Raw genomic sequence first — 26,491 nt, forward strand, 5'->3', positions numbered from 1 at the left:
TAATTCCGACATTTATAGGGCCTACATGTGCACTTGCAGACAGTACACATACGGTACACTATTTTGTAAATATGCTATACCATATTTTGATTGAATTGCATTATAGTTATTGTTGTATTTGGTTTTTATGACCCACCACAAACTCACTCAAATGAAATGCAAAAGTTTCTGAGACTCTTAATAACACCTTCTGGGAGAAACTCGGCAGTCAAGCTCCATAGTCCACATGAAGTGTGATCGACAATTAACTACAATGTCCATTTACCATTGGTCCATTGATCACATTTACAATTTCTCTTCTAGGATGAAGTATCTTTAACATTGCTCATTTTTAGACATAAACTCAGTAGTTTCTGATCTCCTTCCATCTCTCTCCCTCCCTCTATCTCCCTTCCCCCCCCCCTCTCCTTTCTCTCTAACACTGTTTCTCTTTAATAATTTGAAGACATATGAATGCATAAAAACATAAGTAATCGATACATTCTTCAAACATCTTTTGCCCACACAAAATATCATACTTTTTGCTATAAGAAACACTAGAAACACAGTGCACACTAGTTATATGTCAATATATATCTTTTATTCATTCTTGGTAAACCCCCGAGATCACACACACATATATAACTACATTATTATAATTAAAATATATACCTTTTGCTATTTCAGATTCCAAACTACCCCATCAAAATCTCACTGCAACTAGTCTCCTGTACATGGAGAACATTTAATGTACAGGAGACAGAGCATTAACAATAAATTATGTACTTCAGTATCATGAACACAGAAATAACAGAGAAAATAAATCAGAAAGAAAAGAAAAAACAACAATGGTAACTTTTTTTCTGTGTACAATGAGCAAATTCACTACCATTCTTGTACTTGCAGTTACTCCTTACTCTGCAAAATTCAACTTGAACACACAGTATATCAAATTTTGTTTCATATATGTACTGTTTTGTTTCTTAACAATTTTGGATGTACCATGTCTGAGCTGACAAAAACTCAGTTTTGTGACCTTGTTTTGTAATGACATGCCAATTGGAGAGTACCGGTGGCAGCCATGAATGCTTATAAAACATACACAAACAAACAATCAAAGACAGATTGCCACTAATTTCTGCAAAAAAGACAGGATAGAGTTCATATTCTCATAGTAGCAATGTGCTATTCCAATAATTTGGGCTTATGGTACACAACGCACAATTTCAAACAATCTATGGTAATCTATTTTTTTTTTCAAACCTGTACTCTGTTTTTAAAGAAATGTAGAGGCTACTGTTCATACTATATTATGTATAAAGAGTTGGCCATGAAAACATTTTGTGATCCTTGTACATTTTTCAATGTTATGATAAATGCAATAAAAAACAAGGCAAGTGCCAAATTGTGTCTCGCCCATTCACGTACAATTAGTATTTTTCTAACTTCCAGAAGTTCATTGACCCGCCTATGACCTTTGACCTTGTGGTGACCTTCAACTCCCCAAGGGACATTTACCATCCAAGTTTGGTCACAAACGGACATAGGGATCAAAAGTTATGAGCCACAATCGAAACACGCCCATAAAACTTAACATTGGGCCCTAAAAGTTTGTTGACCCCTTTCTGTGACCTTTGACCTTGTGATGACCTTCACCTCCCCAAGGGACATCTACCATCCAAGTTTGGTCACAAACGGACAAAGGGATCAAAAGTTATAAGCCATAATCAAAACGTGCCATAAAAACTTAACATTGGGCCCTAAAAGTTCGTTGACCCGTCTGTGACCTTTGACCTTGTGGTAACCTTCAACTTCCCAAGGGACATCTACCATCTAAGTTTGGTCACAAACAGACAGATACATCAAAAGTTACGAGCCATAAACGAAATGCGCCCTAAAAACTCAACATTGGGCCCTAAAGTTCATTGACCTCTGCCTGTAACCTTTGACCTTGAGGTGCCCTTCATGTTTGCTAAAATGTGTAACTTTGCATAACCACTCTTCCCTCCAAGTTTGATTGAAATTGAAATCCTCAGTAGAGAGTTATTCAAGTTTTGTAGCATTACGGACAGACGACGGACGGACAGACGACGGACGGACAGACACCGCAGGCGATCCCTTGGTCTCCCCACACCTCCGGTGGGCTCGACAATAAATCTGCAGTGTAGATGTATCATCCCTTTGACAAAATACAATCATTTGAAAAATTATATGCCAAAATGCATGACATCAGTAAGCCCTACTTTTACAGGGTGATGATCATATGATTCCCTATATCTCCCATTATCCCTCACCATCTCATAAAATGATATTTGAAGCATCACTAACAGATAGTGGAATGCAGTCAAAATGAATCAATTCACAAAATATTCTGTGATTCATCTGCAAACCATATGCCCCCAAGTGCACTTTAGCAAGCCATCAGTAGCAAATACATGTTTATATTTTAGTCTTTTGACTTATCATCATATAAAGATTACATTATTGTTCCACAATAGAAAGGACTAACAGCACAAGTACATGTTCACATTACAGCCTTTGAGGCTAAAAAAAAAAAAAAAAAAAAAAAGCTTTTTAGACAAACCCAAGGTATACTTTAACAGGTCAGCACTCCAATGCTACTCCAATGTGTGCATGAGGGGTCTTCCGGGTCACCCAGTCTACACAAGTTCATTTTTTGATTGAACATGAATTCTGTAATGTAGTCGTTACATTAGGCAAGCCTATGCATTATGTCACTTTGAAAAATGAGTGAAGTGTCTAACCAACTGACTTTTCTGAAATGAGCACGAAATTGCTGAGTTATTTGTTTGTTCATATTGTAAAGGATGCAAGCAAGCTTGAATCACATTTGGCCAAATGTGGTCAAGAGCATCTTTCTGTCAGGTTTTGCTCACCCTTGGAAGCAGCATATCATTAAGCCTTTAAGGATTTGATCTCCAATACACATGAAGGAGGCACAGCTTAGTTTGACCTCCATTAATGTCTACCAACAGTGTAGTCTTCACAGCAGACATACTATGTATAAACGGTGTGTTCATGCGCCAAACACAGTCTTGCATGCATGTCTCCCTGGAGCTGCTTGTTTGATTGACAGCCCACTAGATTTGCAATAAAGTGGCTGACTGGAATGTTTGCAATTTTCAACTGACAATAAGAGTAATTTCAAGGTCTGAACAGTTCATTACTCTACACACCATTAGAAATGAAACCATGGACCTAATACACATGGACATTCATCGTATCGTTAATTAATTCATGCACCCATACATCTCATAAGAGCAACAAAGACATTTTTAGCATGCTCCACTGCTTTGATCCCATGATCGTCACCACCAGCAAGCCAGGAGAAGAACAAGATGGAGATTCGAGAAATCTAAAACTATATGCGCAGAAGAAAATAACTCATAAAAATCAAGTAAAGTAAATGTGCAGTTGTGGTGTATGTTAGGAAATCATACCTCAAACAATTTCACTTGGGAGAAGCAGGCAGTTTCTAAAAGAAAGCTAACATTTTGGCAGAATGACTGTCATTTGCGATCTCAATATTTCATTTTTCCACAGCTTATTCCAGAGCAAAAAGGGAAGGTAATGGTAGAGAACAGGTATATCTTGCCATTAGGTTGAGGTCTTATGCATGTGCGAATATGTGCGAATCAGTAATTACCCATCTTTGAACACAAAATTCGTTATGATCTCAGGTTTGCTGCTCCTCATCATCTGTATTATTTTATTCAAAGACATATCCATCTGAAAAAGGCACATCAGTTATACAAGACTGAAATGAGGGAAAAGATTCTTTAATAGTAACGATACATGATCACACACTCGTTATTGCCAGACACCTGAAAGTACTCATTAAGATGCACATAATCAAAGTGTCGGCGACGATCATTACATCAAAGAAAGACTGCAGTGAACAGTCCATGTATATTAGGTCCATGATGAAACAAATAAACAAGAAATTTTTGCACTCTGAAAGCAGGTGAAGCCAACAATATGTATGAAGTACTGGCATATGCAAAAATGACAGTAGGCTTACTTAAATATGAATTCATCTTTACATGAGACCTTATAAAATTTCCTACATGCTCAGGAGTACACTCATCTAACTATATACAGCTACAGCTGTATACAGCAACAGAGTATCATATCACAATACGAAGCAATACACTGCTGCCTTTAAGTACTGGACTTGGCAAAAATCATCAGGTATGACATTTGGGAAAACAGCAGTAATATGGACAAGCACTGCAAAACTTCTGCTCCTATTTCATTATGATGCAAAGAGAAATGTGTATCATTAGATGCAATAACTGAGAAGGTACCATATATTTTGTCTGATAAAGAAATAAACAAACCAAAGGCAAATTATCTACACTGGCCAAACACTAATACATAGTAATCATGCAGACTGATTGATTTATTGATATATGCGTAACGACACTATCAACACGTTTGCGTTATTTAAGTGTCGAACAGTTTAGCTTAATCTAAGTTCATACACAGTTTTAACATGCACAGTAAAAATAATGGACATCTCAATCATAACATTCATATAACATATTAACTAAAAACAGTGCACTATTTCACCGGGATAACTCCCTACTCTTTTCGAAAAGTGAATAGGTTCTTTTACGTGCAAATGGTGTGACTCGCCTTTACACGGGACCGACATTAATGTCTCCTCCGAAAGACTAGGCAATTAGCATAAGATACCTTGCCCAAGGGTATACCTGTTGTGATTAGGATTCAAACAGTTGCCTACATGTATTTAGAACTGAATAAACAAATTGATAGCTTTTAGAAAAGCTACTATTGTTTCACGTGAAACGTCTCTAAATAGAGTTAACAAATCAGGAACATTGTAATAAGTTGTGCGAATGTGAATGAACTCCAGTTTCACATTTTATCCACTGCTCACCTTTCTGCCTTACTTTCCTATCTCTTTTTATTTGTCTGAACTCTGATGACCTGGAAAAAGCTATGATATGTTTACATACAACTTCTTACATATCTATCAATTTGTTTGAGTCTCCAAAGTCTCTTCAAAGCTTCTCATTTAGAAGCAAGACTAACCATGGCCTTCATATAAAAAAAATAACTTTACTGACACTGAAACCTAGGTAGTTTTGGGTAACAGATCCATGTTTTTACTGGCAATGGCTACTACATTAACCCTATTCTAACTGGCAGGGGGTCAAATTGACCCCCCCCCCCCCGACGTTTCGCGCCACGATTCCGCAACGCGCAAAGATTTTGCCGTATCGTTTCACGACTTTTTGCATTGAAGTCTTCCGCATATTTTGAGATCAAATTTGCGACGTCCGGGTACACCGTTCTGAAGTTACGTAATGTTATGCATATGCATGTCAACCCGAAAACAGCTCAAATTCATGATATCGTGTGCAAATTGAATGCAAATTGTGTTTTTTGGTTAAATTGATATAAATTAGATTATTTCAACTTTTAACCACTGAAATTAATCGATTCTAGTGTAGATAAGCCTGAAAAAGTGCCTACAACAAAATTTGGCAAAAAAACAATAGAAAACAAAAGATAGAGAAAAAAAATACATAAGAAATTAACAAAATAAAAAAAAATTGATTTTGATTGTGCTATTTTTTTACATGAAAATTGTTTGATATGTCTTGAGGAATTCTGACACAAAAATTTAGCAATACTTCAGTCTTTTTAATGGAGTTATAGGTGAAAATATGATTTCATGCACAAATTTGCATAATTAATTTATCAAAAATAGTGTAAAGGCAATATTTTTCTATTGTATGACCATATAATCTTGTAGTTGACATCCAGCTCTATATTCAGGCAAAATTTCGTGGCGATCGCGCGATCGGTGGCCGAGATCTGAAGGGGGGGGGGGGCCAAATTGACCCCCCCCCAGTAAAAACTTGGTCTCAAATAGCCCAGTTAGAATAGGGTTAACCAACTTTTCTGAAGCCACTCCCTTCTTAATTTCAGTACATGTTCCTCTCAATAACACAGATGTATGCATCACATTTTTCTGACAATCTCACAGATGCTTCATGGGGTTCAATTAATCAATGAGTGCCCTGTATTACAGTGTAGGCAGCCTTTCACTGCATACCCACCCCTTCTATCCAATAAAGAGCTGAGGCACTTTATTCTTCCCCATTCTATACCTCTCTAGAAAACTAATGCAGTAGAATATTGTAATACGTAATATATCAACACACGTCCTGCCGATGCAGTACTATCTAGCAAATTAATCTTTACAAACAAACTAAAACACAGGAATGATATGTCACAAAAACTTGTGATGACTTGAAACCTGTATGGAGGCAATTAATGAGAATTACATTTTGAAAGATATGTATGACTTTGAAAACACAAGACTCATAGGAGAGAATAGTATAAAATTATTCAATACTAGTCCTCAAGAAAACATAAGTGATCACATGCTGTTGAGTTGACAGATTTTCACAGTCTAAACTCACTTTAACTCTAAATTCATTCATTGCTAATTAGACACTCTATTCAATTATAATGGATGGTACTATACCATATTCAGTACTTTTTTGTGCAGCAGTAGTACCCTTGACATATCAGGAAGGCTTTGACAAACAAATATTGTATATGGACGGTACAGACATGGAAAATCTTCCAAGCATGAAAGGTAGTGAAATACCATGATGGATCTTTCAAACTACTGTATACGCCATATACTGTACGAGCTGAAATTTTCGCGGCACCTGGTTTTATTTTCGCGAATTTCGCGAATCGCCTTTGAATCGCGAAAATAACAATGCACAAATAAGTAAGTTTAGTTAGACCCTCGCAACCGCGAAATTAACAACATGCGAAAATGTCCTTGAAGGACCAATTCGCGAAAATATCTGTACGCGAAAATTTCAGCTCGTACAGTATTTCGGGAGTCTAAATTTTCGTGAATTGGGAATGCAGGGCGTTTTCGGGAGTGGTTAAATTTGCAATCGTGGAGTCCTATACTGAACAGAGAAATGTCCACGTGTACATCATATCATGCAGGGAATAATTTTTCAACTCAAATTTGATTAGCAATTTCAACTGATGAACAATATTTCAAATCATATCCTGTACAATTCTATGGAAGAAAACTGCTACACAAAAGATAATTTGTGTAGCAGTGGTGTAAACATGCATAGCAAATTGCGATGCGATACCAGGAAAATCATTCCCTGTCATGAACCTAATACACATGGACATTCATCGTATCGTCAAGGAGCTATAATAGCTCCTTGGTATCGTTAATTAATCCATGCACCTGTACATCTCAAAAGCCCCACAAAGACATTTTTAGCATGCTTCACTGCTTTGATCCCATGATCGTCACCGCCAGCAAGCCGGGAGAAGAACAAGACGGAGATTCGAGAAATCTAAAACTATATGCACAGAAGAAAATAACTCACAAAAATCAAGTAAAGTGAATGTGCAGTTGTGGTGTATGTTAGGAAATCCTACCTCAAACAATTTCACTTGGGAGAAGCAGGCAGTTATTAAAAGAAAGCTAACATTTTGGCAGAATGATTGTCATTTGTAATCTCAATATTTCACTTTTCTCCAGCTTATTCCAGAGTAAAAAGGGACAGTAATGGTAGAGAACAGATATATCTTGCCATTAGGCAAGGTCTGTAATATGCGTGTGCGAAAATGTGCGAATCAGCAATTACCCATCTTTTGGCACAAAATTTATCATGATCTCAGGTTTGCTGCTCTTCATTATCTGTATTTATTCAAAGACATTTCTGTCTGAAAAAGGCACATCAGCGAAACAAGACTGAAATGAGGGAAACGATCCTTTTGTTAGTGACGATACATGATCACACAATCATTATTGTCCAGACACCCGACTGTACTCAGTAAGATGCACATAATCAGGTGTCGGTGACGATCAGTACATCAAAGAAAGACTGCCGTGAACAGTCCATGTACGTATATTAGGTCCATGGTCACATCCACATTGGGATCAGAGTCAATATTTTTGTGTGTCTTTAATTTCGTGATTAGCACCTGACTCGCGAAATTCGCGAAAACAAAAACCTCGCGAAATATTTGGCGTATACAGTAAATATGTCAGGCTGCAATTATCATGAAACCGTTTCCTTGTTAAGGGCCTATGATCTCAATGGAGGAGATGTTGCCGCAACTGCCAGACTCGAAAGACCAAAGTATAGCTTGTGCGCTCAGCAAGAAGGCGACTCCATGGCGATGTCCGAGACATCTACACAAGGTGACAATTTATTCACCCAGAAGTCGCGGGGACTTCTGTGAGACATCTCCGTGACATCTCCACATCATCACCAGCAGGTCGCCATGGGTCTCAGTAAGGTCGTGGAGATGTCTCAGAGACGTCACCGAAAAACTTAGTCCCCGTGGCTTGCCCGCAAACTAAGAAGACATTGCAGAGACGTCTGCAAAGACCACTTTAAGACTGGAAAAAGTCTCCAAAAAAAATTGAACATGTTTGCTTCTCCTCCAACTCCAAGGAGACCGAGTCACCACTAGGTTGTCACCTGGGGGGCATTTCATGAAGCGTTTCGATCTGATATTTTTCTGACAAACTGTTACAAGCTGCTGAAATCCTTGCATCTGATTGGCTGAGAGCAAATTTGTACAACAACTTTGTCAGACAAAATGCTTCATAAAAATGCGCCCCTGGTCTCCAAGCTAATGACATGTACCCATTTACCATCAACAAATTTATCATCCTGCTATTGCATCAAATCTACAATGTATCATAACATTCATGATTTTCATTCCCTAACAAGGAATTAAGACACATTTCTCACAAGACACATGCAGTGTGGTCAGAGGACAAGAGCCCAAACAGCACCAAATCACATGTCTGCATGAGTTGTCTTTGTTGTTCGAAAGTAATACTTTCTGGGTATTAACTACTGGGTATGAGCATGGTCAGTGTGTACAAATGCAAACTCCTGACTGACCATCAGGAGGGACGGGCTATGTCTTTCCCCCATCTTTTCCCTTTCACTTCTTGATTGACAGAGCTTGAGGTTATCAATAGTAACTGAAGTAATGCCAAATTGAGAAAAAGTTTCCAGATGATGAAAGTATGAGTGAAGACCTTATATTCATATTCTAATCCTACATACACCACTGTGTTAATCATAGAACTACGTCTTTGTGGACATGAGAACTACTGAGGATATGATGCCCTGACTATGAAGACTTTTTGTGGACATCAATTACGTCTTCTCACTCCACATTTGTTCAGTTACTCCGAATCAGAACTCTAATGTCATAACGAAGAACTGTTCAACATTTATTTGGATCACCTAATTATTTAATGCTTTGTGCCACCTGTATAACAGGAGGCCACTATACCCAGGGTCTGTCATATATCCCCATAGGGGCAGTATTAGTGGTTGTATGTAGAAGCCGATGACTGCTATAGACTGGTAGTGGTAGCCATCATCACCAATGATTTGAAAGTATCACTTTTAAGGACTAAATTGATAAGAATGCTATGTTTTGAGAATTGATAAGTACCTTATCCCAGAAAACTGTTCCAGACTTAAAGGCAAAAGTTCAATAACCAATTTCTACCCTAAACACATATCTGCTGTCACACATATCACAATTTTTAATAGTCCTAAATGGAAAGAACCTTCTCAAGGTTGCATTCTCATTCCTTTTCCAGTTTTTAAACAGTCACCCGGAGCTGAAGAGTTCATTTACAGCTGTCACCAGTGGAAAGATCCCAGTAACCTCATCTAAGTATCCCCTGAAGTGTAATGAGTTGACACGGCAGGAAAATTTTTCATATATCAAGGGCATGGAGGATCTCCACATCCCCATCGTAGCCATTATCTGGAATGGAATACAGCCACTTGCGGTAATCCTCAGGCAGCTTGTTTTGCTCCGCCCCCTTCCGTATTACCAAGAGGTACTGGGGCGAGGGCAACTCTTCAATGAGATGAATCATTTGGTAGGTCCAACAGGTGTACTTCACTCTCTCTTGTGACTGTACAGTGACCTGGAGTCTATTGTACACCTCATCTTTTCCCTCCTGACTGGAAATAAGCACAGAAAAAAGTCAGTGCAGCCAGCAAGATTTAGGAAATCAATTGATTTTGCATGAGCTTGCGGTGCAGAGTATAATTACTCATGCAAGGTAGCAGCTAGTGTTTCACTGTTAATCATAACAGCAGCACAAATGAAAATACTATTCATGATTGAATATGTACAATGGTAATGACATTTGAATGAAATATTTAGACAGATGTTATGTTTTTTCTATAACTTGGACATTATCACCTCAACAATTTCATAACTAGCATATTCAATTCGACCTTTCTAAGTTAATGTTATCACTCTTGACATTTTTATTTCTGGCGTTATAACCTTTGATATTTTACACTGGTACTCTTTTCAAGTGGTATACAAAGACCTTCTCACAAAAGGTACATAAAAAGAGCATGAGAAGCAGTAGAATTAAAGAAAAGTTTGATATACTGTATTTGCCTGCAGGATAATATATCCATTTATTCACACAAAACCAGCTAGCACTGATACAATGTACATATGTACACGTATTAGCAATTAGGGATAAATAGTTAAATGTTTGAAGTTCAGAGATATGCATTGCAATGTAATGAATGTAGAAAAAAGGTTAATCTGTAGACTTTTTTTTTTTTTTTTTTTTTTGCTTAGAACCTTATCTTGCAAATTATTTACTATATATTTCATGTTAAGTTGTGAAGTGCTTTGTGCAAACATTTGCAGAAATTTCAATCAAGATGTGAAATGTCTGCTATATGTTCAATTCCAAAAATCATGCAGAAATAATCTGTATTCATTCCAATTCTTTTTACCATAACTATGAATTCATATCTGGAAGCAAAAAACAAAACAAAACAAAACAGAAAACAACAGTAAAAGACAGGAAATAAAGTGTTCATGTTACTGCTATCAGGAGCAATTCTTTTGACAGTTAGTCCTTTTAATTTCATAATGACCAAAGAAAGCATCAGGTGTGTGTGTGTTGAATGTATATTTATGCAATGAACTTGCAGAAAGTGAAATTCACATGTAGAATTTGAGTTTATTGTTTTCACTACCTTCAGCTTTGGTTTTGCTTTTGATAGGTTTGCTCATCAACACATATTCCACCTCTGTCAATCATACACTTCATCATAATTATAGGCACTGTGGTCAGTAATTTCTGCTAATTTTACACTGTAAAATTACACATGGACTGTACAAGGTTGTAACTGAGTGAAAGACAGTGGGTCCATCTACAGGAATGCAAAAGTCTATATGCTCTAACAATTTGGATGTTATTCAAATTCATGAAATTCTTCCGTCGAGATGTTTTCATTGCAATTGATTGACAAATTGCCCTATATCGACGTAATAAAGCACTGAATTGATCAGTGTTTGGTAGTAGCCATGATAAAAAATCATGGGCGTGCATACTCGAGCAGGATTCGAACCTACGACCTCCTGATCACAGGACAGGCGTCATCTCCACTAGACCACCGAGCTTTCGCCCGACAGCAAGTGTTGACTGAACCAACACTTGATGTCGGGCGAAAGCTCGGTGGTCTAGTGGAGATGACGCCTGTCCGGTGATCAGGATGTAGGTTCGAATCCTGCTCGAGTATGTACGCCCATGATTTTTCATCATGGCTACTACCAAACACTGATCAATCCAGTGCTTTAATATTACGTCGATGTAGGGCAATTTGTCAATCAATTGCAATTTGGATGTTGTGGCTCTCTGAAACAAAGAACTCTATCCCCATTGCTGTCCATTAGGGGATTTCACACATAATTCAAGTTGATCTTTAAACAAAAACTAAAAATCTATTATTAACTTAGAATTATGGTGTGCTGTGTTTGCTTTTAGTGATATTCTAACTTCCTAAAGACAATGAAAATTTTGGAGACTTTATCATGCAGCCATCAAATATGCGACAAAGGAATTGCCTGTAAATTTGATAACAAATACAAGGGGATTCAGTCCTACTTTGATATCCTGTGTTTGATAGTGTCAGAAAAGGCATCTGTTCTTACTCATCAAGACTGGGCAGGTCGGTCTGCTTCAAGCGCCACACAACGCCCCACACGGTGTCCCCCTCACTCTCCATGATACTAGCTGCACCTCCGTGCCATCTGCTGCCGATGGTGTTGCCAAAGCAAAGCTTGTAGTTCTTCATCAGGGGAAAAAAAAAAAAAAAAAGACCAGAGAGAAGAGAATGCAAATACTTGCATGAGAACATTATACAACCAGTATCTGATGGCATGGCTTCTTATCTTCTTGTACTGGTGTATCTGACACTGACAGACTGAAGGATGCTCCTCACATATTTGATCGTAATCTCTCAGGAGAATTTCGCTTATAAGTAACCATTGCCTTTTATCTGTGCAAAAGACCATTTCAAGATAGAATGAGAACCCACCACCTGCTTGGCTACATGAAATACACATACATCACACATTTTGTTTTTCTCCATATCATTCGCAACAAGGAGAGTAGTCATACCACTGCATCAGGAAATGCAAATACTTCAGAAAGTTTCTTTATCTTTTCAAACTGCTGAAGCACTTGCATGGCAATATCAAAACCCTAAAATTGAGGTCACTATTCTGCACAAATACAGATAAAATCAGGGGAAAATAACCCAACTTCAATGATACTGCCTCTCATGTTGACCTACACTACAATGTAAGACTGAAGTTAAATCGTCAACATGAGACCCAAGCAGTTAGATTTGTGGCATTGTGGGCGACACCATTAGTGACCAGTTGAGGCCGCATATTTATCACAGGAAATTTGTAGTGAAAAATGAGACTGGCATGGATGGAAGGAAGTATTACCTACGCAGACAGTAAGCTTGCTCCCCATCCCGTTTTAGTCTTTCCATATCACTCATAATTACTAAAAATCAAAATATTGACTTTGGCCCTGGGGGTTGAAACCCTTCCACATGCCACATCATTATAACTAAACAAAATAACCCAACCCCATCTTATTATGCTATTGATTGGCATGGCAATGGCATGGGCCAATGCTAGCCTGAGCTGACCAGACAACTAGCTGTGCAAAGCACAGCGACAGCGGCCGCGTGTAGTTAGGGCCATTGGCATTGCCAGAAGAATCTGTCAAAGCGTGTTTGATATGTGGTGTATGGTATGTGTATGGTATCACATGCCGTGAAGCAAACCCGGGCACCCCGAGAGCCAACCAGGATAAATTACTAACGTTACTGTCGTTAGACCACCTATAGACCCTATTCACTATGTATTAAACTTGATGGTATAAATTTTACTCCAGACATCACTGCCCGCACCCGGTCACCACACACACGAACACGTACACCCCAGCTTGTCTGGGCTGGCTGGTGGTGTCGAGACCCACGCCTGCCGCCACCCCAGCCCCGGTCACCTGGAAAAAGCTGGTGGTGGTGTCATACATCTATGCTGATACATATATCAATGGGTAGATCGGTTCCCTTACCGTCAAAAACGCAACATCAACGAAAACCGCTGTTGGATTTTTCAGCTTAATTCTTTCGAGCAAAAGGTTGCTTCCAAATCCAAAATACAAAAACGTATCGTCTGCACTGGCCTCCATATCGAACCAACAGCCGAGATGAGCAAAGAATCGGAGCTTGCAATGGAGATAGAGAAATGATCTGGGGATGTTACCTATGAAACAAGCTATGTATACTGTGAGTACGTGGGTACGGGTAGGCACCTGCGGCGCGGTGTCCCCGGCTCGGCTCAGTCAGCTCGGTGCCTAAGCTGCAGGTGCAGTCCCCGGACGCGGGACTAGTATAGTGAACTGTATAAAAGTGCACAATGCACCTGTTAGATTGGTTGCAGAACTACCGATCACGTGCTCGCAAGATGAGTAGTTTGCAGGCACAAACCCTTGTTGGTCGTAAGGGAGTCTGCGCCAAGACTACTACATGCACCACTTTGGCACTGTCCCATAGGCCCTGTGCACAGATATAAATAGTTCAGTGGCCTGGCCTACTCGCTGAAACTTCTCCCAACAGTGTAGTGGTGCGTGTATTAGTCTTGGCGCATGCAGACTCCTATACGACCAACAAGGGTTTGTGCCTGCAAACTACAAGATGAGTGCGTTGATCACCTCCCTGCGAGGATCAAGTTTGCTACTATATTTCATGATACACTGTATTTGATGATTGTGTATTAATCCCGAAGTGTCGACAAAAAACGAGCTAGGCATGCCTATCATAAAAGAGGTTGACAGACTGAGAAAAGCACCAATAAACGTCATCATAAACAATAATAATAATAATAATAATAATAATAATAATAATAATAATAATAATGATAATGATAATAATAATAATAATAATAATAATAATAATAATAATAATAATAATGTTTATTGTTATTATTATTATCATTATTATTATTATTATTATTATTATCTCTATCTTCACAAGATATCTCTTGGAGATTAATATCACGTCAAGTTCCATCCTGGAACCTTAGACTTCCAGTACTTTTCTCAGGATTCGTGCCGTCCCCAGCAATGCTGCTTTTTGGAGCGTTTGCACTCGATCTGGCACACCAACATCGTCCAAGTGCCGTCGCAGCTGCTTTGGCGTTGTTCCGAGTGCTCCAACGACAATAGGGATCACCTTCGTTCTCATATTCCACAGGCGGCGAAGCTCTCTGGCAAGGTCTTGGTACTTCTCTATCTTTTCCTTCTCCTTCTCGGCTACTCTGCTGTCTCCCGGTACCGCGACATCGACGATTGTGCACATCTGTCGAGCCCTTTCTACGACGATGATATCCGGACGCCTGTGCTGGATGACATTGTCAGTTTGAACATCGAAATCCCACAGGATTTTAACTTGATCATTTTCAGAAACTTTCTGTGGTTCGTGCATATACCATTTGCTCTCACATGGTATTTCATGTTTTCTGCAAAGCTCCCAGTGAAGGACTTGTGCCAGTTTGTCATGTCGTCTTTTGTACTCCTTTTGCGCCAATTTACTACAGCCACATACGATATGTTGCACTGTCTCGTCTCTTTCTCGGCATATCCTGCATGTGGCATCCACATCTCTCTTCTGTATCTTGGCTTTCAGAGCATTTGTTGACAGCTAGTGCTTGCTCTTGGGCAGCGATGATCAGTCCTTCTGTCTCCTTCTTCAGTTCTCCTTTCTTCAGCCATAACCATGTGTCATTACTGCTGATGTTCTCCGTCTCTCTGCAAAACTGCCCGTGCAGCTGCTTTTCTCTCCACTTTGCAGATCTTTCTGTTCGTTTCTGGCTTTTGAAAGTAAGTGGATCAATGGCGTTTACATTATTTCCACTTTCAACCAGAACGGCTCGAAGGAGTTTTTCCTCACTGCTGTTTATGTAATTGTTGAGGCTGATTTGCTCCATTTCAACGCAATCTGACGCACTCACGAGCCCTCGGCCTCCTTCTTTCCTTGGCAGGTACAACCTGTCGACATCAGCACTCATTTGGTGGGTTTTGTAGATCGAGAGCATCTTTCTTGTCTTCCGATCCATACCAGCCAGTTCCGCCTTCGTCCATTCGACCACTCCTCCTGTGTATCTCAAAACTGCTACCGCCCAGGTGTTTAGAGCTGTGATCACGTGTCCGCCATTTAAGTGTGATTTTAGTACACTTTTTACACGTGAGAAGTACTCCTTCGTCACAGACACTTTGATAGCACTATTCGAGACATCATCAGATTCCAACACTCCGAGGTATTTGTAATTCTCTCCTTCCTCCAAACTCCAGGGGCGGATCCAGGGAGGACCGCAACCGGCGCACGCCCCCCCCCCTTTATTTTTTGTTGAAACAAAAGAAATAAAAAGAAAAAAATAGGGGGAGGGGTGCATGCGCCCCCCCTTTAATTTTGTAAACACGCCCCCTCTTTACGGAATTCCTGGATCCGCCCCTGAAACTCTGTAGTATTCTTCCATCGGGGAGTGGTATTCCTGTACTCTTCACTCGTCTCCCTCTCTTCATAACCAGGGTAGCGCACTTGTTGATGCCGAAGTCCATGCCGATGTCTTTGCTGACCAGACGAACCGTTTGAACTAGCTTGTCGCACTGCTTCTCGTCTTTACAAAAGAGCTTAAGGTCGTCCATGAACAGCAGATGATTGAGGGAGCCATGATTTCCTCCGAGGTCATAACCGGCCGATACATTTCGCAGAACGCTTGTAAGTGGAATGAGTGATATAACGAAGAGGAGAGGTGACAGTGAGTCCCCTTGGAATATTCCTCGTTGTATTCTCACCTGACCAAGATCTTTGCCATTCGATGTGAGGGTTGTGCACCATGCCTTCATAGAATTTGTCAGTAAAGCTCGGATGTTATCTGCAAGTCCGAACATTTGCAAGCATTCATCGATCCACGAATGAGGCACCATATCATAAGCCTTCTTATAATCGATCCAGGCTACACACAGGTTGGTCCTCCTTCTCTTGGAATTTCTCATCACCATTTTGTCAATTAGTAGTTGGTCTTTAGTTCCTCTGCACCCTCGCCGCCCACCTTTTTGTTCGACAGGGAATAAGTCCTTCCTTTCAATGAAGCAATACATCTCATTCGCTATGATGCCAGTCATTAACTTCCACATCATGTTTAAACAAGTTATGGGTCTGTAATTTGAGGCAACATTACCTTTGGATTTGTCCTTCATGATGAGGACCGTCCTGCCTGTGGTCATCCAGTGGGGAACCTCCCCGCTCTCTAGAGCAAGCTGTAGTTGCTTTGCTATTCTCTCATGGACTGCCGTGAAATGTTTGATCCAAAATCCATGCACTGCGTCTGGTCCTGCTGCTTTCCAGTTCGGCATTTTGCTCAGTTGTTTCTTCACTTTTTGTGTATCAATGAAGATGTTTTCTTGTTTCTCGACATGCTTGAGCTGTCTCTTGACATCTTTTAGCCATTGTGCATCCTTGTTGTGTTCAACTGGATTACCCCAAATCTTACCCCAGAATTGTTGACATTCGACTGGGTCTGGATGTTCCTCCTGGGGATTTCTAGTACCACTCAATTCCTCATATAATCTCTCCTGGTTCGTCTTGAAGAGTTTGTTCTGTCTGAATTGCGTTACACGTTGCTGGTATCGTTTTACCTTGGCAGCCTTCGCCGTCACACGCTGCTTGAGCTCTTCAATGACGACAGTCCTCCCTTTTTCTTTTACGTTGTACCTTTTCTCAATTTGAGATAGTCCTCTGATTTTCTTACAGTGCCTCTTTTCGCTCTCAGTCAGTTTACTTATAGCAGCCCTCATCTCCGTTATTTGTCCCTCCAGCCGTCTTTTCCACCATGGCTCAGTTTTATTAACTTTCTGCTTAGAATGCACTTTAAATCCAAGATCTTCAGTTACAACTTTGGCTGCAGCATAAAGTAGAGCGTCTGTGTCTGTTATGCATGTGGTATCGATGGTGTCCAATACTTCGTTAACGTCCCTAACATGTCCCATCAGCTTGCGTTTGTCTACTGAATTGAGAGCTGGTAGCTTTCTTCTTTGAGAATCTGTCATATTCCAAGATTCTCGACCTTATTGTTGTTTTTTCTTCAGAGAGTTCGAATTCAATTATTATTATTATTATTATTATTATTATTATTATTATTATTATTATTATTATTATTATTATTAAACAGGTAGCGCCATCAGTCTTGTAAACGAAATAATATTTTTTTTTATATATATACACAGACTGGTGAACACAGTAACAAAATTACTGACATCCCAGTTATTTGGGAGTAAACGAATTATGATGCCCCCGATATAAAGTTGTGAAAGGAGTGAACCTTCAACGACGTTACTTTATTTCGTAATGATCTCTCATTTTGTAGAAAAAGGCACATTCAAAAGAGACTAAAATCATGAAGTTTGCAACTCACTTTTTGGCTCAGACTCTTTAAAGGGATGTACAGCTCGGTTGAGACGCTGTTACAGGTTTCTTTCTAACAATTTTTGATGATGATCCTTTTTTTTCCTTTTTTGATAATGAGAAACATCTTATGAAATATGAAAGAGCATGATAATTCTAAGAGGAATTCAGCGTTTGAAAATTGGTTTTAAAATGACTTAGATATCCAAAGCAAAGCAATCCTAATAAAAGGTGGTGGGAACCATGCACCTTTTTCATTATAGGATCGTTTTGTCTTAGTTTACTTTGTTAAAGGCTGAATCCTCACCTCAACAAATAGCCCTACCACTCAAAAATTTTATCAATTTTATTAGAAAGAGAAAAAAAAATCCAGTGCAGAACATTACAAAAACGATCGAAATCGGATAAGAAATACTAGTTATGACATTTTGAAATTTCTTTTTTTTTCTCGGAAAACGCTTCTTGACAAGTCGTTTTGAATATTCAAATCAATAAGTTGATGGTGTCATGCTCTCGCAACATCTCATTTATTTCATATACATAAATGAAGAAAATCCCATATTTCAGTTGTATAAATATAAAACTTGCCTCAAAATAAAAAAAGGACAAATGTTAACTCTGATAATTACATTTTGGTGTGGGAATTTGTTTTTACCTGTATAACCTAAAAGTAACAGTTTCCCGAATATCAGTTTATTATGACATACATTTTTTTTAAAAAAAGTGTGAGGGCACGACATCAATAAATCACTCTTTTGAATATTCATAAGGACTGGTCACGAAATGTTTTCCGAAGAAATGTGAAATTTCAAAATGTCATATACTCCCTATTTCTTATCCGATTTTATTCATTTATTTAACCTTCTGTATGGATTTTTTTCTCTTTCTTTTTGTAAAGAGTTTATCTATTTTGGGGTTGGATTTCTTGTATGTCCTGCTATGAAGGCCACTTACATCACACCACACCACTATTTTTTTTTTTTTTGGTAAACTGTATAGGCTCTTCTGTTTATGTGCTATGTATAGTTAATAACAGGTCAGTGACTGCATGTACAGCATCGAAGAATCATAGCTGTGAAAGAGTCTCGTATCTTAAGACCACCTATTGGCATAGATGTTATGAGAGTGCATGATTTTTTTTAATTCCCATGACTGTTACCTGCAAGAGATACACACCTTATTAACGTTAAAGGGATCGTCATAGTTTTGGCTGAGACCTAATTTCAGGTTTCTAACATTTTTTGATGAGAAAATGAGAAACCTCTTATGAAATATGAAGGAGCATGTAATTCCATGAGGAATCCAACGTTTATTTGATGAAAATTGGTTTCGAAATGGCTGAGACATCCAAAACAGAATGATTCTAATAAAGTGTGGGACCCACACTTTTTTAACGATCGCTCTGTTTTACTTTGTTTTTGGATGGTTCAGTCATTCCAAACCCGATTTTCATCAAATAAACTTTGAATTCCTCTTAAAATGGTATGCTCTGTACTATTTCATAAGTGTTTTCTTGGTATCTCGCAAAAAGTTAAAAGCCCAATTCTAATCTCCACCAATACTGTACCATCCCTTTAATAACTTAATAACTTGGTAACGTTAATTGTTGAGTTTATCTGCTTGTTAGAATCATGTATACATGTACGACCTTTTGGGGAAAACACACACACACACACACACACACACACACACGGGCAGCTTTTAGCTGACAACAGACTCTTCAATCTTGGAGAAAAAGAAAAGTTATAAAAGCATACAAACAAACCAACAAACAAGTGATAAGCAAAACAAGGTCGGAGAGGCGTGTTGTTGATAACTAGGCCTAATTGGTCGTGTCTTAATTGTTTTGTTTCATTAAGATTATTTACGCACCGAACAACATCGAAACCAGGGAGGTGGAAAGTGCTGAATGAGACGAGGGTCAAGTCCTGCAACCACATGTAAATTTTAAGGCCTATTACATCTTGCAAAATAGATACAATTCATGCAGATGAACAGAGTAAATTCAGTTGATCATCTAAAGGAACGTTAAGATAAGAATATTAAGGAATATCAAAATTATGCATATTTTCACCGACCACTTCCAATAAGTAGCCATAAAAGTATAGAATAAGGTGAGGTGATTATGGTCATGTATAATAATCTCTCACATTGATTTTTGCACTTGGTTGTCATTAGTATAAATCCTGTTTTGTTGTCCGTTCCATCATTCACAAAACAACACAAATAAAAATATCTGTACATTTTTTATATTGTTTTGAATTCATTACAAAATCGTAGGTTATAGGAAGATTTAGAGTGCCTAATTATCATCACCTCATCTTTGAATGCAGTTCGATTTCAAAGAAAACACAATATGAAACCAAAAAATCCCATAATAATCATTGTCTGACTTTACATGACATGCAGGCAGGACTCAACATTCGCTTTGACCCCGTGGCCCGGACCCACTAAGAATTCCAAACCTTCCTGCAATGTTTAAAGATATATTTATCTCAAACTCCACCATTCACCAATATCCTACCCGTAATGCAGCTGATTAAATCCCAAACTTATTATAGCAGAAAAATCCATAAGACATTATTGACCTGGTGTTTGAAACTCATTGTCTGAGGATCTTATAGACGCATCAGTGTTTCTCTTCGCAGTTTTAAATCATCTTTAAAAAAAAAAATGTTTTTCTAGTAATCAGTGGTAATAATCCCACTTGTTAATCCATTGTACATTTCAGTAATATCTCCAATGTTATTGCTCATTTTACTATTTAAGCTCGAATTCTCAATACATGGAATTCCTTATAGGTAATCATTTTTTTTTTCTTGAATATGATTAGAAGATAGTTCCAATCCTTCAAACACTAATCTCTTTTCGCCATTCTCTCTACTTCAGGCATCCCCTTCTTTGTCCTTCGTATTCGTCTTGTCATAGTAACTCCATCCACTGCACATAAAAAACTATAGGCTGAAGTGACTTTTTTTTTGTCGTTCCTCCTTTAGTTCCAGTCATTCGATCTTTCTTATGTATCATGGACCAACCTCATGGTATCCGAGGCCGTCATCTCAGTCAAGCACATTGCTTACTGATGACGGTCTCCGCAACTTGCATGTATACCTCGAAATATGATTTTGGTCACACGTAGAGGGATGTCATTTCCTTTGTGTATCTGTATGTCTAGATTAGAAGTCCCCGATTTTGTCAGTTTTATTGTGTATTTTTGTGTATCTCTATATATGTGTACAAGTGGACATGAAGTTAATAAAATCAAACTGAACTGAAACTGAAACTGAAACTGAAACTTTCCATATAGCTTTACAATTCTTTAACAATATGACATGATCGTAAGAGCAATGGTGGTCGGGAGGACTTGGATTCCAGCTACAACTATACCCAGAGCTACCAAGTCTCACGCATTCTGCGTGAGACTCAAGCATTTAGGGGCCGTCTCACGATCTCACGCATGGCACCCATTTTTCTCACGCATCGGGCGAAGTCTGCAACTTGGGCCTATAATAATGAGCATAGCTCAAAATATTAAAACGATAGTTGCAATTGAAGGTATATTTTCCTTTTGTATTTAAAAATAAGTAGATATATGGTCACTTAAGTATGCACCTGATCGCACCATTAAGAGCTAAGAATTGAAAAAGCTCCCTACCGTGGGAGGCCACAGGTGGAAAAACCCCTCTCACACCCTCGCTCGCGCGCACATTCGCCAGCCGAGATGCCGAATCATGAAAATCTCACTCATAAAAATGTTTTGAACTTGACATCCCTGTATACCTGATGATAACAAAGTAATAGCAATGATAATAGATTATGATAATGATGATATCAGTATCTTGGGATCATAAAAGAAGAGGAGAAGAAGAAGGGGGTCCCAGGGGGAGGGGGGAGGAGAAGGAGAAGAAGAAGAAGAAAAATCGTGATATAGATATAACAACTGTAGCGTTATCTCGCACTCAGACGAACCTTCTACACAGACCAGTGGGGTGTTTCATAAAGCTGTTCGTAAAGTTACGAACAACTTACGAGCGACTGGTGATCAGTTCTTGTGTGCTACACATATCAGAATTTCCATAATTCGGCATAAGAACTGATCACCAGTCGCTCGTAAGTCGTTCGTAACTTTACGAACAGCTTTATGAAACAGGGCCCAGAAGTGGTTAAGATTCAGTCCATGACAAACGCACGCGTGCACCAATCAGACTCTCCACTCGACGAGCTCAATGATCACTAGCCTTTTGTCAAGGCCCTCTCGCTGTAATGGGCGAGCGAAGCGAGCCCAGCCGAGCCTCACGCAACCCCACTCAGCTGGTCTCTCTTCACCATACAGCGAGAGGGCCTTGACAAAAGGCTAAATGATCACAGGCACCAATTTCTTTGCTATTCAAACACTAATAGCATCTTTATTGGCGTTCTTCTTTAGCAGCGTCGAGCTGGCATGTGTATGCATCGGCTACACCTAAGCCTGGTTCACTGCAAGTGAACAGAAAATACAGTACAAATACATAATAACATGTGAACATTCTTCGTACTTTGTTACAATTCTTTGTTTCTTCTTCAATTCAACTAATTCTGTTACCTTATTCAACAGTGCACATACAATTTGTACAGTATATACATATCCTAAATACTCCTGGCTCAACTGAGTCATTAGCCGGGTTCACACGTACACCAATTAGCGGGATACAAATCTCGAGATTTGCATCGCGATCGTCATCCCGAGTTTTTTGCACGTGTGGACAGAAAAAACCCGAAAATTAGCGGGATAAGCATCGCGATGCTAATCCTAAGAAATCTTGCGCTGGTTCGTCAATTAGCGGGATAATTGGCCCCGCGCTGGTACGTGTGAACGGTCGGGATTAGAATCTCGAGTTTTTATATCCCATCATGCAATGCGCACATCACAACAGCGAGGCCTCTGCGAAGGACAAAGGGAAGTGCGCGCAGGTAGTGATAGAGAAGGGCGCTGTGTGACCCAGTTTGCAGGCTTTGCTGCTATCCCTATCGGCAATTAGCGGGATAATTCGGTACGTGTGGACGCTCGCCAAATTAGCGGGATACCGATCGCGATCGCTATCCCGCTAATTTGGTACGTGTGGACGCTCGCAAAAAAACTCGGGATGTGGATCGCGATCGTCATCCCGCTATTTTGTACGTGTGAACCCGGCTAGTGTATTCTTTCACTACCATTAACAGCCAAAACCTGCAAGCTTCTTTGATCAACCCCATTTCGATTTCGATTTCGATTTTGACCAGTTATCATTACATGTAACTATATTGTGTTATCACCATGTATATTGTTTGTTTTCTGCACATTGTTTACAAGGTAAAAGAACTTGTTTGATTTCTGTTGTAATGTTCATAAATGAGAAGTATGAAAATAAATGAATTGAATTGAATTGAATTGAATTGAATTGAATTCTTCCAGCATTGCATAAATTAAGCCCTTTTTACACTTGTGTTTCTTAACCCCGGACTTTCTCTGACCCAGGACTATCGTTAGTCCCGTACCAATTTTTTCAACTTTTTACACTGGCCAATTAGTCCCGTACTATCTCTTGTCCGGGGCTAAGGAGAAAACTGACCTTTTTACACTCGTATTTCTTAGCCCCGGACTTTCCAAATCCTATGAATATTTATGATTACGCTGTGCACTGTACACGTACACGCACGCACCGGCAGCCCTTGATTACCTCGTTTCTGATTGGTCAGTGGGGGTCGGACTTCGTCTCCGTCGCTTAGCCCCGGATTATTTTTTCGTTCTGTTTACACTCACTTGCTTGGCACCGCAATTGCGGTGCTAACACTGCTATTTTGCAGGGCCAGATAGTACGGGATTATCGGTGGGGCTAGCCCACTTTGGCAAAAACGAGTTTTAACAGAAAGTGGGCTAAGGATAGTCCCGTACCAACGGTGGGGCTAAGCCCCCCCCCCCCCCCTTAGCCCCACCGTTGGTACGGGACTAACAAAAATTTACAAGTGTAAAAAGCCCTTAAAGGGAAGATAAACCCCAAGAACAATGTGGATTGAGTGAAAGCAGCAACATTATTAGAACACATCAGTGAAAGTTTGAAGAAAATCGGCCAATCGATGCAAAAGTTATGAATTTTTAAAGTTTTGGTGTTGGAACCGCTGGATGAGGAGACTACTAGAGATTATGACGTATGAGTGGACTACAATATAAAGAAAATATAAAGAAAATACTACAAAAATCCATTTTTCATGAAAATTACAAATTCCATCAACTTGATATTGACATAATGTTAAGGGTAGCAATTATTCCCCCTGCTTTCTGAAAGCGGTTGGTCCACTGCTCTTTCATAATTCTAGAAAAGTGAATTTTTGTTGAATATCCTTTATATTTTTTTTTGTATTGTTGTCCACTCATACGTCATATCCTCTAGTAGTCTCCTCATCCAGCGGTTCCAACACCAAAACTTTAAAAATTCATAACTTTTGCATCGATTGTCCGATTTTTCTCAAACTTTCACTGATGTGTTCTACTAATGTTGCTGCTTTCACTCAATCCACATTGCTCTTTGGGTTTACCTTCCCTTTAAGATAACAACTTCCACAGTACACTACATATAGTGCAATACAGAAGGAAATGGAGAGAGAGGCAAAACTGTGATAAAACAAAGAGCCTATAAGTTCAGCCCTCTCTTTGTAGTGAGCTAATCCCTTCCTGCCCTGCTACAAACCCAAACATTGAAAGAGGCACATACAGATGCTCCTACACAACTTCTGTAGGAGGTGCACTATTCTAAATCACAGACCCATAACGTGATAGAAAAGTAAAAATTCCTCTTTTCTTCATTACATCTGAGCTTATATCCTCATAAAATGTACAATGTATAATGAAGAATCCTTTCATTATACCACAACTACGTCGTAAGTTAAATTGTAAGATATATGCCATCAATACAACTCCACAAGCAATGTATGCTGCAACTGGGTCTGTAAGGCTAAATTAGTTTCGATTTATGTACAGAGGGTTTTACTGCCTCCTCAATGACATTGTCCACCTACACTGCCCCATACACACCTGAACTTGTATATATCAAACTCTGGGCATCGTATTCTCTTTGTTCTTACATGCTACACAGTGCACTGTGACTCATGCTGTCATGTTCACACAAAAAATTAAAGCTAAGATTGCAGCTAGGATCTGATCACACAGCACTCGTTATACTACACTCTGCTCCCGCAAAGGCAATTCACATTAAATTTTCATATAGTATCCGAAGCAGACTTACATCCATTCTACAATAGGACACTTCATTGCAACAACGTAAGACATGACATAGCGTTTGATTCTGCCTATATATCTGCAAACAGATATAGCAGCTAAATCACTCATATATTCAACCAATATTTACTAGAGAGAGGCTGAAAGAATCATATCAATCTGCGAGATGTCTTTCTTCTTATTCTATCCCCTGCTATGTAACCTTTCTGTGCGTGAGGCACTTTTATGTACTATATACAGACAATGATATCGACTAAAATATAACATTTGCTGTTTCATGCAACTTCCTTTGATCATCCAAATCTCAAATACAAAGAAATTTTACCGACTGTTATCCGTCCCTGACTTCACAGACTTTTTTCACTACACATCTCTGCTGGGGTGCAAGTGGTCCTTGCCTCACAAAGGATGATGTGCCAATTGCTGGTGTGGATGTTACAACTCTCCTCAGAGGGATTATCTAAGGAATTTTGGGGGTGCCATACCTATTAAAACACTGTACCTTACTTGAAATTGGCCAAGGGATGGGACCCCTATTTGGTAACTGATTTGCATGGCAATAATACTTCTTGCCGCTACAACAACAATGTCATTACGTTATCGTTAGGTTCAGTCCAATTTTTTTTTTTCCAGGTCCGTTGTTGCCGGATTTAGAAATTGCTGTAGTAGACTGTCCATCACTGTTTCAACTCAAACCGCGTTAATATAAGTACCAGTCTACTGGAATCAAATTTATAGGACATGGATAAATAGTATATGTATACAGGGCCGGCGCAGTGTTTTCAAAAGTGTGGGGCCCACTTCCGGGTTTCATGAGCTAACAAGCAAAAAAAAAAAAAAAAAAAAAAAGGCTCATCTTGCAAAAAAACAAATAAAAAAATAAAAAAATAAATAAATAAATAAAAAATAAAAAAATGTCCTCAGCTCATCTCGTGATGACAACTTATGTATTCCTTTGTATGGTGCACAGGGAAAGGGGGCCCGAGCCCCCACGGCCCCCACGGCTGCGCCGACCATGGTATAAACTTTGAATGAAATCAAACTGGTCTATCTGTGGTCTATCATGTGGTCCACATTTAGTACAGTGTATGAATAAGTCAAAAGTCATTTTGGTATAAGGGCTTAAGTTTTTGAAATTACAGAGGTATTTTGATTTGAATGACATTCCCCCATAGCTTCGGGTTTACATACGACACTATGATATGAATATTCATTATAAGTATGACAACATGCATATTCATGACCTAATATGTTTGGTGTACAATCGTATGTAAATTTATTCACGCGTATTTTGAACATTCCCATACTCGAGCTTCTTACGTGGCTTTTGTTTTGTACGCTACAACTACGGACTTCTGTTTTGAAA

General features: G+C 39.1%; 3 protein-coding genes and 1 non-coding gene across 4 annotated transcripts; all 4 read right to left on the minus strand.

Annotated features, from left to right (window-relative positions):
- Positions 1-9,499: 9,499 nt before the first annotated feature.
- LOC140233135 (gamma-glutamylcyclotransferase-like) lies at positions 9,500-13,632 on the minus strand. Its single transcript, XM_072313249.1, has 3 exons — positions 13,484-13,632; positions 12,040-12,176; positions 9,500-10,034 (listed from the first exon to the last, which is right to left on the minus strand). Exons 1-3 carry the CDS (start codon positions 13,598-13,600, stop codon positions 9,782-9,784), a joined length of 507 nt encoding a protein of 168 aa, XP_072169350.1. The 5' UTR covers positions 13,601-13,632; the 3' UTR covers positions 9,500-9,781.
- Trnat-ugu (transfer RNA threonine (anticodon UGU)) lies at positions 11,436-11,508 on the minus strand. The gene has a single exon. It is a non-coding gene; the product is annotated as a tRNA-Thr (tRNA).
- An 857-nt stretch (positions 13,633-14,489) lies between the features above and the next one.
- LOC140233235 (uncharacterized) lies at positions 14,490-14,894 on the minus strand. Its single transcript, XM_072313346.1, has one exon. The coding sequence runs from the start codon at positions 14,892-14,894 to the stop codon at positions 14,490-14,492; it is 405 nt and encodes a 134-aa protein (XP_072169447.1).
- Positions 14,895-15,000: 106 nt separating this feature from the next.
- Positions 15,001-17,518, minus strand: LOC140233237 (uncharacterized). The gene is made up of 2 exons (XM_072313347.1): positions 15,967-17,518; positions 15,001-15,602 (listed from the first exon to the last, which is right to left on the minus strand). The coding sequence occupies exons 1-2, from the start codon at positions 17,516-17,518 to the stop codon at positions 15,001-15,003; spliced, it is 2,154 nt and encodes a 717-aa protein (XP_072169448.1).
- Between the last annotated feature and the right edge of the window lie 8,973 nt (positions 17,519-26,491).

Source organism: Diadema setosum, chromosome 9, assembly GCF_964275005.1.
Source record: "Diadema setosum chromosome 9, eeDiaSeto1, whole genome shotgun sequence".
Taxonomy (NCBI): domain Eukaryota; kingdom Metazoa; phylum Echinodermata; class Echinoidea; order Diadematoida; family Diadematidae; genus Diadema; species Diadema setosum.